At 42.4% G+C, this 13237-nt stretch overlaps 1 protein-coding gene across 13 annotated transcripts in view; it reads right to left on the minus strand.

Annotated features, from left to right (window-relative positions):
- NEDD4L (NEDD4 like E3 ubiquitin protein ligase) overlaps positions 1–13237 on the minus strand; it is a 656466-nt gene that overhangs the window by 337469 nt on the left and 305760 nt on the right. For 9 of the 13 annotated variants that reach the window (XM_033933622.1, XM_033933688.1, XM_033933678.1 and 6 more), the window contains exon 1: positions 127–1322. In XM_033933622.1, coding sequence (XP_033789513.1) covers positions 127–1284 — 1158 coding nt within the window. In that variant the 5' untranslated portion in view covers positions 1285–1322. Of the gene's footprint in view, positions 1–126; positions 1323–7839; positions 7894–13237 lie in introns of those variants that run through there. The other 4 variants (XM_033933707.1, XM_033933724.1, XM_033933698.1 and 1 more) reach the window with 1 other exon arrangement.

A 13237-nucleotide genomic window follows, 5' to 3' on the forward strand; every position in this document is an offset into this window, starting at 1 on the left:
TTACTGTTGCATTTCAGCAGTGGAAAATCATGGGAATCGCCCAGCACAGAAAAAATTCAAATCAATTCCTATAATTCTTTTTTGGAAAAGCAGAATGGGCAAGCATCCATCCAGGACTTTACTTACTATGGCACCAGTTTTCGGTGAGCCAGTATTGCTAGGAATTTCCTGTTCACTACTTTCACCTTGACCTTCTGTTCCATGAGTGACTAGAATTCTGAAATGTTGCTGCCTGGAATTTTGATCTTGTCGGATCTTTAAGGTGCAGCCATGCCCCTGAGGAACCCTCTCTGTGGAATTGTTTTCTAACGTTCCGGGACCCTCTGCACCGTTACACTGAATTTCAGAATTCATTCCGTTTATCACCGGACTGGGACAATCAGAGTGCAGCTGAACTGGGTAAGAGGAACTCCTTTCTAGCCTGATGCGCGGATACCTAACCAGTCGATTGCCTTTGGTTCCAGTAAAGCCAAAATTGTAATTATTTACTGGGCTTGTAGCACTCGAATGTGGTTGCAGCTGTAACACAAAACACCTTTTCCCTGGATTTCCAGATGTGTCGGGTACATGCTGTAAAGACCAACGCCTGGGCTCTGCGGTACACGTCGTTTCCCGAGTACACGATACAGGAGGCAATAGCTTGACCTGACAAATTTCTGCACTCGAAAGGCAACGCTGAATTCTCCTGCCATTTCTGTTCATATCTGAACTAATGCTGCTGGATTCCTCTTCCTGAGGAGCTGAAACAGATGTACCATTCTGGTCATCTGAAGAAAGCGTTTGAACTGTTTTATGAAAGCAGGAACCTGCTCCATTAACCTGCTGTTCTTCATCTTCAAAGGGCCTAGCTGTAGAGCTCCCTCCATGAATACTGTTAGGAGACGAAGAACTGCTTCCAGGAGAAAAGGCACAGCACTCCCTAAAGTCAGGAAGTGGGCACGGAAGTGTCTCACCTGGAGACTCTAATGCTCCACACTCATCGACGGATCCATTCACAGCTTTGCGTTGGAGAGAGATCTGCACCGATGAACTTCTCATTGGACGCAAATCAATGTTATTCAGCAGCTGAGGGATAAACATGGAAGTGCTCCTTTTTAAGGAGCCCTCTTCTTTCGCTGTGTCACCGTTAGCTCCACGTCGCGAAAAAGGATGGGGTCCGTTTCTCCTTGGCAAAGTGTGGCATGCCATGAAAAAGTCATTGTCCGCCCCTCTTTCCAGTATGTCTGCTTCTGGGGCCGTGTTGCTCCGGCTAGAGCCAAAATGAAACCGCAGCCGATGGGCCATGGTTTAACGACAGAGAGAAGAAAAAGACAAGAGGGGGGAGAGAGTGAGCAACCAGCCAAGCACTGCCAGAAGCTAAAAATCAAAAGACAAACTGAAAGAAAATGTGTCTCATCTGCCAAACTGTTAGCACTGCAGCACTGATAGCGACAGATAGCAGAAATAGCCCGAGTGACAAACAGCATTCCAGGCATGATTGGATAACAGCAATCGGTGCTCCTAAAAACTGTGACACGGGGTAGGGTGGCTACAGTCACATGATCTGGCTGTCTTTTATACCCCCCCCCCTCTTTTTTCCAGTGCAAGCTAGTAAATTCTTGGCTTTTTTTTTTTTTTTTTTTTTAAACAGCAAGAGCCTGAAACAGCACCTTCACAGCTGCTCCTTTTCCATCAGAAAGCGGCAGCCCCAGCGGGAGAGCTTTCACAGCTGACTGAAGCAGCAAACACACTTGGTGATGCCATAAATCTAAGCTATATTATATTCATTTGGTACTTCTATTCTCCCAGATTAAAAAAACCCAAAAACAACGCAAACACCACAGGAAAAAAAATTGCAACAAGGAATAACATTTAAAAGTTTTTACAAAAATTTTATGCAAAGGATCAACCAAGCAGCACTGACGTGTTCCACATTCAAAAGGTGTCACCTATCTGCTGGTGTATTCTTAAAAGCCTGACGCTGTACTAGCAGATCAAGCTAAAATGTAAACTGTGGCTATATAGGGAGCAAACTTTTCTAGGCAATAAAAATTAAATATATTATTATTATTAATAATTTTTTTTTTAAACAACTTTTACATGCTCTAAATCAGTGCATCTGCTAATGCCATCCAATGCCAAGTTGTAATAAAGAAATGTTCACTGCTCAAACAGAGCACGAAGCCAGTAAGTACAAGAATGTTTTACTTAGACGAGGGGAAAAACACTAATAAAAATGAGCGAGACGTGCCTGTGGTTTTGTTCCAATTTAAATACCCTAAAAAAAAAAAAAAACTCTGCCTGACATAGGCAGCATGCCAGTGAGAAAGTCTACATTATTACTAGAGTACAACTGCCAACACAAAGTGCACGTGAAGAGCCAAAATGCCAAGCAAGAGAATAAGAATACACACACGTGTTCAGAATCCAGAAAAGCTGCTGTTTCGCAATATTCCATGATAGGGTCACAGGCAGCCTTTCTTGCAACATAATATATACACACACCTGGACAACATGGTACCATCTGAGCAGAATTCTACACATCTGGCTGAAACGGTGTCAGGTCAAAAGCACGCCGGGACAAAGGCGTGCACAGACAATTGAGCACAGCGCGGAGGCGCGCGCCGTAGAAAATTACAGTTTTTACGGCTACGACGGGGGGGTGGGGGGAACCCCCCCCCCACTTTACTTAATAGAGATCGCGCCGCATTGTGGGGGCGTTGTGGAGGGTGTGGGGGGTTGTAACCCCCCACATTTTACGGAAAACTTCACTTTTTCCCTGTTTTTAAGGAAAAGGTTAAGTTTACAGTAAAATGTGGAGGGTTACAACCCCCCAAACCCCCTACAACGCCGGCGCGATCTCTATTAAGTAAACTGGGGGGGGCTCCCCAACAAACCCCCCCGTCAGAGCCCCTAAAAACTGTAATTTTCTTTGGCACGCACCTCCGTCTTGCGCTCAGTTGTCGGCGCGCGCCTTTGTCTTTCGCGGGGTTGTCTATGAACCAGCTGAAACTCATAAGGGTGCAGCAGCCTCATCACACATTTTTATTAAGGGCCCCTTTAATAAAGCTGTGGCACAGATTCCCCATTGGCAAATGTGATGCAGCTCATTCAATTCCTATGGGCTGCATCGCATTCCCCACACCAGCCCTTGCGACCGTGGCTTTGTAAAAAGGGCCCTAAGTTTATTGGACATGCTTGATATACTGCAAAATCTGGAGACAGGTCACTGCAGTTCACAAATAGATCAAATTAGAAAAAGGAAAAGAACAGGATTAAAGACAGGATTACATTACATTAGAGATTTCTATTCTGCCATTACCTTGCGGTTCAAGGCGGATTACAAAAGAATTACAAAAAACGTTTTATAGGAAGATATCTGGATTTTTTAGAGGAGATAAAGACTAAAGAGTAGATGAGGTTGCTTTGGGGAATCGGGAAGGTATTGGGAAGTGGGAAGGAGCAAGTGGTATTAATCACATTAAAAAATTACCATGTTTCTCCAAATTAAGACACTATCTTATATTAATTTTGGGTCCAAAGAACGCACTAGGGCTTATTTTGGGGGGTGGGGGGGGTTGTGTACAACGATCATCTCTCACCCATCCCCTTGTGCAGCAGAACCACGAAAGCAATTTCATTGTGTTGCGTTAGATCTCATCTAAACTAAGCATTGTTCTTGTATGCCAGATCTTCCATATAAAATAGAGCTTTAAATTTAAATTGAATTAAGTTGGATAGACTGGATAGACCATTCGGGTCTTTATCTGCCGTCATCTACTATGTTACTAAATGGTTAACAAATAAACAAATTACAGATCATCCTTAAACAAACTGAATTTTAGATGTCATAACATTTCTGAAATACAAAAATCTTGATGTTTTTGTTGAACAGATAATACGAAGCCATTCCTCCCGTGCAGCAGAACCCCGACGACCCCGCCAACCTCGCCAACTTATCCCCCTGTGCAGCATCTTTCCATCTCTCCCTCCCATCCCCCCTTACAGGAGAACCCTGACGACCTTCCCACCGTGAGGCTGACATATCTTTGTTCCAAACAGTGGCGGCGGCAGCACTGAACAGGCTGCTTCATGGCCTTTCACTCTGCCGCATCATTGATGATCAGAGAGCAGAGATACTGAGGGGCTGAAGCATGAACACACTTGTAGGTTAGCAATAGCAACTTGAACTGTATGCGAAGGTAGATAGGGAGGAGCCAGTGAAATGATTTCAGGAGAGAGGTAAGTTGAGTGTAGCAAGGTTGGCAGTACAGTTGTGCAGCTAAGTTTTGCATTGATTGCAGGGTGGGTGGGAGAGGCGGTTCAGCAGACCTATTTTTAGATAAATTTCAGTAGTCTAAACATGAGATTATGTGTGTGTATGGACAAGGATTTAGGTAGTATTCTCAAAGAGGAAAGGACAAATTTTGGTGATGTTGTAGAGACAGAAGTGACAGGTTTTAGCCATCTGTTGGATGTGCATAGAAAATGAGAGGTCAGAGCCGAAGACAACTCCAAGGTTACGAGCAGAGGAAACGAATGATATACAATATGTGAACTGCTTTGATTGTAACCACAGAAAGGCGGTATACCACAAATCCCATCCCTCTTTCCCACAATAAAACATTGCCTCCTAATCCATGACTCTAATTTGCACAGGAGCCTCTCATGAGGAACTCTGTCAAAAGCTTTCTGAAAATCTAGACACACTACATCAACCTGCTCACCTTTATTCACGTTTATTCATACCTTCTAATGTGGCTCAGAGCATTCGTCATAGGCACATTCTCCAACTTCATAATATGTTTCAAGATCCTCCCTGTGTGGCTTATTCTTGCCCGAAGAACTTAGGTGACCAAATTGTACGATCGGACTTTTCTTCTATCGAGGTCTCAGAGGAGCCTGTTGGATGCCATGAATCATGCAACCAGTGTGACATTTGTTTAATCACTATCACTGGGAACACATGGACTCATCCTATTACTAATAAAGTTTACATGTTGAGATCTATCACAAACTGCAGATCCAAATAGGTCGTCTACACAATCATGTGCCCCTGTCCTCTAATCTATGTAGGTCGGGCCCAACGGTCTGTTTGGACACGATTAACTGAACACAGGAGTAGGCTCAATACTCGATCTTTGACCTTTCCCATGGTGCCCCATTGCAGAGAATTTCAACATGTCTTTGAGGATTTACGCTGGGGTATCATCGAACAGATACCAGAGAACTACAGAGGGGGACAAACTAGCTCGTTTGCAACTCCGTGAACAATTTTGGGTTTTTCACCTACAGACAGTACAATCTTTGGGTTTAAACGAGTTCATAGAGTGGAACTATACAATTTGAACTTTCCTTCATTTATGGATTCTAGGAACTGTTTCTTTTATTAAGCTTTTTTCTTATTTTTATTCAGGCTTCTTATTTAGGTTGGTTATTGGTATCGCATAAGCCTTTTGATAACTCTCTTGTTCCTCTTTTGGATTATGTCACCACATTTTTTTATGTTCTCATGTCATCATGTTGCTGCAGTTTCTATGTAAATATATTTTATTAAGTTTTTCAATCAAACAAGAATCAGAAAACCAACAATAACATCAGATATAAACATTCACTAAACAGGTCCATCCCCCCCACCCGCCCGTCCACCCACCCACCCATCCCATCCCAATACAAAGATAACTAAGTCAACTGTCCAGAGTTCCAATGGGTTCACAATCAAGGGTTCAACAATTGACTTCGAGCCTACGGGGTCATGTTGCTGCAGTTTAAATATTTTGGTGTTCCTTTCTTTTCAGCGCCATTTTTCTCTCCCGCTTGGTGATTGTTGGTGGCTGGAGAATTCAGCTGTGAGCTTTTTCAAGCAGTGCAGATTACAGAAGAAGGGGGTCTCTCCCCGAAATGGACACCGCTGAATACAAGATAAGCACTCGCATTATATGGTTCTTATGAACTGCAGCTAAAAAGATAAGTACTACGCCAACTGGTTTTGATAATTCCAGCTTAAAACCTTGCTGATCTCCTTCACTTCAGGCTCGATATGAACTATGCACACTGAAACGTGCTGAATAGCATTAGTCAATTTTTGAGTGCGTTTTTTATAATTATTTTTTCACATTCATTTTCACTGAGGCACGTTTGTGCTTCGTATATAAATAATTCACAGGGAGTGAGTGAGTCCAGGGATGTTACACTACTTAACTTTATGCGGGTATCAACAATGACAACTAGTGCGTCTCGATATTAGTGTTAACTGAGGACTCTTCCCTCCCCTTACTATTTTGTTGGCTTTCTAGACCCTTAACATTGGCTTCTGCTATTCTCACTATTATCCAAGAAGGATTTGAATTTTTGCCATAGAATTCTATGAGCATCGAAGCTGTTACCGCCAGAGTTGGTGCTAAAAACCGCACTATGGTTTTGTAAAGAGGGGGGGGATTTGCTATTTTTGCTTAAAGGAGTAAATTTCTTGGTATTATAGCTATAACTTGTTTTCACACTCAATAATGATACATTGATAAAAAGAAATTTTATGCAAAAATATCTAGCAGTATTTTATTAAATGAACCTTCAATATCCGGACTTTATTATGGAAAATAACAGAATTTTAACATACCTCACTAATAGCTAAACTCGTACACTTTGGTGTAGTTATCTCTACCAATGGCAAGGATATCAAGGATAAAGAATGCAATGCTTTTCAAATCCTTGCAAGAAGGCCTCACTGAGGCCATCCTCCAAAGGCATTAGCAGCGGCAAAGAGGCTATATTTTTGCTTAGAATCTGGGTAACATTCAGTTTCAAAGCAAAGCATAGCATGGCAGCAATCCCGCTACCAAGTCTAAATCAATCTGCTGTAGCCTAATCATCACATGCTCATCCATCAGACCACAGGCCATAGGGACCTGCCCCAAAGGATATGCCTTTCCTCTTCTCCCTTATAGCTTTCAAAACTAGGCAAGTAACAAAAAGAAACTTGTAGGAAAGAAAACCAGTAAAACCTTGGTTTGCGAGCATAATTTGTTCCAGAAGCATGCTTGTAATCCAAAGCACTCATATATCAAAAGAATTTCCCCATAGGAAATAATGGAAACTCAGACAATTCATTCCACAACCCAAAAACTTTAATACAAAATACTCTAATGTACTATATAAAATAAAAATATACAGTAAAACAAATAACCTGAACTTTACTTTTGAATAGAATCATGGCTGATGTGAGGGAGACCAGAGAGAGAGAGGAGAGGATGATGTGCAAGATATGTGTTCTTGATATGCGCACTTATCCATCATGCTTGAACTGGGGGGGAATTGGGCGTGATGCTTTTATTACACTCAGCTGTGCTCAGCGATGCAATGCGCGTATATTGTGCGTACTTGATGCGACGCACATATACGTACTCGTATTGCAAGACAACACTTGTTTATTGAGTTAAAATTGAATAAAATGTTTTGCTCATCTTGCAAAACACTCGCACACCACGTTACTCGCTATCCAAGGTCTGACTGTATAGGCAAAGTTAACAAGGGTACTCCACACTAGCACCTCACCACAATATCCATTTTTTCTCTCCCCTAATCTTTATCCTTGTTTTCAGAAATCTGGCTGGGAGTTGGGGGGGAGGGAGGGAGACTGGCTCTGCAGAATGTGACTGGGCATTAAAAAAAAAAAACAACCCAAAAAACTCATGGGCTGAATATCGCCAGATACGTGTTTATTCGGTTGCAGAATTCATGACATAATATATCATCACAGAATAAAAACAAAAACACCCATACAAAGTAAAAGAACCAATCTACTGGAGAATGCCTTCACAGCATAAACACAAGATAGAAAAGACAAACTGCAAGTTCACTCACCAGTCTATTTTCATCAAATACTTCAAACAGCAACCTATGATTGGTTGGATCAACCTGCAAGAAACATGAATATGGTAAATGCAAACTAAGCAATCCTATTATGGATTTTTTTTTTTTCCAGATGAGTAATTCACTGCATCATCAACGGGACTTAACATGTGATATGCACAATATATTCAATTACAGTGGAAATTATGTAGACTAACTGCAGCTCAAAGACAATAAAATCACCAACAGCTAATGTTCTGTGACAGCTAAAGGAGAAATTTCAGGTCTGCAATGGAGTCCCTGAATCCTGATTCAGTCAATATGGTTAACTGAGCCACAGCTTATACATTTACACAGCATCCTGGGGAGAAAAACACTTCAGACAACAATTGAAAGCAATTTTACTCGGAGATAGTTGAATAGGTGGTTATTAATGCATGCTGATATGAAGGAACCCTAGAGTGTTAATTCTACTCAAGCATAAGGGTGGGGATGCTGAAGCAGCAATATTCATAGCCATGCAGGGGGAACAGGGAGAAGACATGGTGCCACCTAGTGGTCGTATGCAGGGTACCAAGATTCAGAAAAAGATCATCTGATTCTGGCACACACACAGGGGCTATTTCCCAAATTCGATAAACTTGCATTTAAGATACTGTTCCATGCATAACACAATTAACTAATAAGTGATGTTAACTAGCAATAATTATCACTAAGTAGTTTTAATTGGTGCTAATTGGCACCAATTAGCAGTTATCTTCCCAAATGACCTTAGTAGGTATTTTATAACATGCACAAAATCCATAGCGTGCAACTTCAATGGCGGCATGAACTTGGGGAGGAGCATATCCAGGATTTGCATATATATATGTTATAGAATACATAAAGATACATGCCTTTAAGCTTGCAGAAGTGCTTGCGCCTAAACTTAGGCACGCCAATATAGACTTATGCTAGAATTCTATAATGGCAGTTCCATGACACTTAGACACATCTATACTTAGACACGAAGATTGGTGTGCTTATCCAATCTAGGCATCTAACTAAATTATTTAAATAGCCTTAATTGGCACGTTATGAGCTAGGTGTGTTCTCCTAAGCATTCACCAAAAAGTAGGCATAGTTAGGAGCAGAATTAAGTAATTAAATAAACAGTGGGCAGATTTTGGATGTGTTTTGACCTAGGCACCCATATTTAGGTCAAGAAAACTCTGGCATAGAGTGTGACTAACATTTTAATGCCTACTGGCACCTGACTGCTGTAGGTGTGATTCTATAAATGGCGCCTAACTTGTGACTTAACACTTGCACTCCTTTACAACTACAGTGTATGTTGGCGCCATTTATAAAATCAGGGCCTTAGTGCCCAAATGTTTGACATTAACATTTTATGACCTTTCTTGAATTTACTCCCATATGTGCAATAAAAGAGCCAGAGAAATCCAGGAGAAAACTGGGGTTCAATGCTACCCCTCTCCACCACTACCACAAATAAAGGCTTAAAGTACTACCATATTTTTTGCTCCATTAGACGCACTTTTTCCCCAAAAAAGTGGGTGGAATTAAGGGTGCGTCTTATGGAGCAAATACCCAAAGCGGGCCCCCCCCTTTACCTTATTTTAATGCTGCCACCTTCCCTCGCAGGACACGGCGCCCTCCCTCGCTGAGAGCGGCGCACAAGACTGGCTGGCTGCCTGATCCCCGCCGCTTTCCCCAAGAATTGACAGCTGACGCGGCTGCCTCCTCTTCTGTTCTCTGCGGAAGTGATGGGGACCAGGCAGTCAACCAGCCTTGTGCACCACTCTCAGCGATGGAAGACACTGCGTCCAGCGAAGGAGGGCACCAGAAGTTAAAAAAAAAAAAAAAAAAAGTACGTGGGGGGAGGGCCAGCTTTGCCCTGCCAAATTAAAAATAGGGAGGGAGAGGCCGGGGCCTGCCTGCTGCCTGCATGGGGGGTATGGAGGGAGGAGGGAGAGGCTGGGGACTGCCTGCCCGCCCACCCTGCCAAATTAAAAATAGGGAGGGAGGTGGAAGAGGCCAGTGTCTGCCTGCCTGCCTGCCTGGGGGGTAGGGAGGGAGGATGGAGAGGCCGGAGCCTGCCTGCCTGCTGAATTAAAAATAGGGAGGGAGAGGCCGGGGCCTGCCTGCTGCCTGCCGGGGGGGAAGAGACCTGCCTGTCTACCTACCTACTCGCCCTGTCCCCTGTCCCTACCTGCCTGCCAGCTCACTACTAGACCACCAGAAGGGGGACAGGGTACAGAGCCTGGCAAGGAAGGGGGACAGGGTGCAGACAAGGAGTGTGGGGTTGGGTGCAGAGCCTAGCAGGAAGAATTTGGTTCAGAATGGTTTTTTTGTTTTCCTCCTAAATCTAGGGTGCGTCTTATGGTCAGGGGCATCTAATGGAGCAAAAAAATATGGTACTAATGCAGTAGAGGTCAGATCTGACTGAATGGAAGCCTAGAGAGTCATAAAGGAACGCTTAAGTCAAGACAGATTACGTGTGAATATATGTAACAGTCAGTCACTTTCCCAGTTTCACTTCTTTCCTCCTATAGAAAACAAACCTTTAAAACATTTCTAAAATCATGCAATACATTACAGGAAACTGCTCAAATAAATATTTACTGAATAAGATCCTCTTTCCCTAAAATCACTTTTTTGTTCTTCACCATTATCACGTATTTTGACCAAGTACTAATTTGGATGGTAAAATACTCCACAAGAGATACATGTCATATCATAAGAGTGCCGACGAAGTTTATGAATTCCAAGTATAACAATGAAAATTAGAAGTTCTTTACTATGATCCCTTCCTACAAAAATTTCAATTAAAAATATCATATACATATTGTATTCTTATCTATTGATTAAACCTTCAATAGAACTTTACACCATCCCCCTCTCCCCTATGTATAAATATATTGTCAGTGGAAAATGATGTCTTGTGGATAATCTTCTATTAATCTGCTATGGATTCCGTAATTGTGGTGATCAATCCATTTCCCTGGATTTGCAGAAGTGAGAATACTTACACTTCCCCCTCCGGATCCGCGGTTTCAGCATCCGCAGATTCAGTTATTCGCAGTTTTAAACCCAAAAACCCATTTTAATTTTTCAGGCTATTTTAAGCCCTGTAAGCCCCCCTCCCCTAAGTCTTACCTGGTGGTCTAGCAGGTTTTCGGGGCAGGAGCGATCTTCCCATGCTCCTGCCCCATGCAGATCGCTCACAGGAAATGGCTCGAGAGACTACGAGAGCAGAATACAAAGAAGGAGAGGAACAGGGAATCTCTCCACATACAAATAAACTATTCTGTTCTGCTCTGTAACTTAGAAAACAAGAATTAGAACAATTCATCATAACAATTGGAAAACAACCTTAGAGAACAACCTGCTGTGTGCAACTGGTAGTAATATTAAGAGAGCCAGAGGCTAAGGAACACATTTACCCTTACTGGATTTCTTGGCATTTAGCCATCTGGCTGAAAGGAGGACTCCAGGTCTGGAACACAGAAATATCAGAAGCAAAAAAGCAGACAATGCAGAATAAACAGAGGGTGGGCCGTATGGAATCCATAGCAGATTAACAGAAAGAAGATTATCCAGGTAAAAACCGAATCTTTCATTCTGATACATTTCCAGATTCCATACATGTGGTGGCATATCAAAGCAGTGACTAACATCTAGAGTGGAACAAAAGAGCCTACCCACAAGACTGAGGACCCAAAAGCAGTGTCCACCCAAGCTGCCACATCCACTCTGTTAAAATTTGTTAAAGGTATACAGAGTAGATCAAGTAGCTGCTTGACAAATCTCTGCGGGAGACACTCCCAGAGACTCTGCCCAGGAAGAGGCGACACTCCTGGTCAAATGTGCCTTAAGAGAGACTGGAGCCTGTTTAACACAGGCAATGTACGTATAAGAGATATCCTCTCAGACGTTAAATTTAAACCAAACTCAAATTGGCAAAAGACTATACTTCCAGTGAGTGTGAAAGACCCGATATGGGGTGTCAGATATGACCAATAAAAGCAGAACGCTTCAACGGTCTGTCAATTCTTCATACATCCCCAATCGTTATGACTTAGTGATGTCTTTATATATTTTTTCAGTATAATTTATACTTTTTATACTCTTTATAAAAAAAATTTTCTTTTTACGTTTTTCCGTGCATATATCTTAAAAATATGTTAAATTTAAAGAACTTATCTTCGTTCCATTATGGGTGATAGTAGTGATTAACTTGTGTTCCTGCATTCAAGTCAACGCTCCCCTCTGCCAACGCGTTTCGCTGATCTTTATCAAGGCTGGGGGCACTAAATAGTTGTAACTTCCTAGTTGTGCTGTCAAGCGGCATCCAAAAAATGGCCGCGGCGTCTTTTTTATTCACAGATATAGTAAAAAAGACGCCGCAGCCATTTTTTGGATGCCGCTTGACAGCACAACTAGGACGTTACAACTATGCAGTGCCCCCAGTCTTGATAAAGATCAGCGAAACGCGTTGGCAGAGGGGAGCGTTGACTTGAATGCAGGAACACAAGTTAATCACTACTATCACCCATAATGGAACGAAGATAAGTTCTTTAAATTTAACATATTTTTAAGATATATGCACGGAAAAACGTAAAAAGAAATTTTTTTTTATAAAAAGTATAAAGAGTATAAAAAGTATAAATTATACTGAAAAAATATATAAAGACATCACTAAGTCATAACGATTGGGGATGTATGAAGAATTGACAGACCGTTGAAGCGTTCTGCTTTTATTGGACGTATAAGAGATAGCCATGTGAAGACATTGAGCAATAGAGGCCTTAGATACTGGCTTGCCAAGCACGGAGTAGCTAGAAAGCATGAACAGATAGTCAGATAGGTGAAAGCCATTTGTCTTTTCCAAGTACTGGAGTAAAACCCTGTGGATGTCCAGCTTCTTCCAACACATTATTCCATTTGTCAGACCCTTTGGATTGAAAAGCAGGCAGACAAACCTCCTGGTTGACGTGGAAATCTGACACCACTTTTGAAAAAAGGAGGGCACAGCATGGAGAGTGACGCCTTCATCTGTGATTCTGAGAAAAGGCTCTCTACAGGAAAGCACCTGCAGTTCTAAGATTTGCTATGCTGAAACAATCACCATCAGAAACACAGTCTTAACTGTGAGGTCCAATAGGTAAGCATCCTAGAGGGGCTCATATGGAGCTTTAGCGTGCCCCTTCAGATCATTAAGGTTACAGGTCAGAATGGGACGCTGCAGTGGAGGCCTCAACCAGAGAGCTCCCTGGAGGAATCTGGTCACATCAGGATGAGCCATCAGTGAAGATTTACGATCTTGTGTCAGGAAGCAAGAAAGACCAGCCACCTGCACCTTGAGGGAAGCCACAACCAGGCCTTTTTCCAGCCCAGCCTGAAGGAA

This window comes from Geotrypetes seraphini, chromosome 1, assembly GCF_902459505.1.
Source record: "Geotrypetes seraphini chromosome 1, aGeoSer1.1, whole genome shotgun sequence".
Classification (NCBI taxonomy): Eukaryota; Metazoa; Chordata; class Amphibia; order Gymnophiona; family Dermophiidae; genus Geotrypetes; species Geotrypetes seraphini.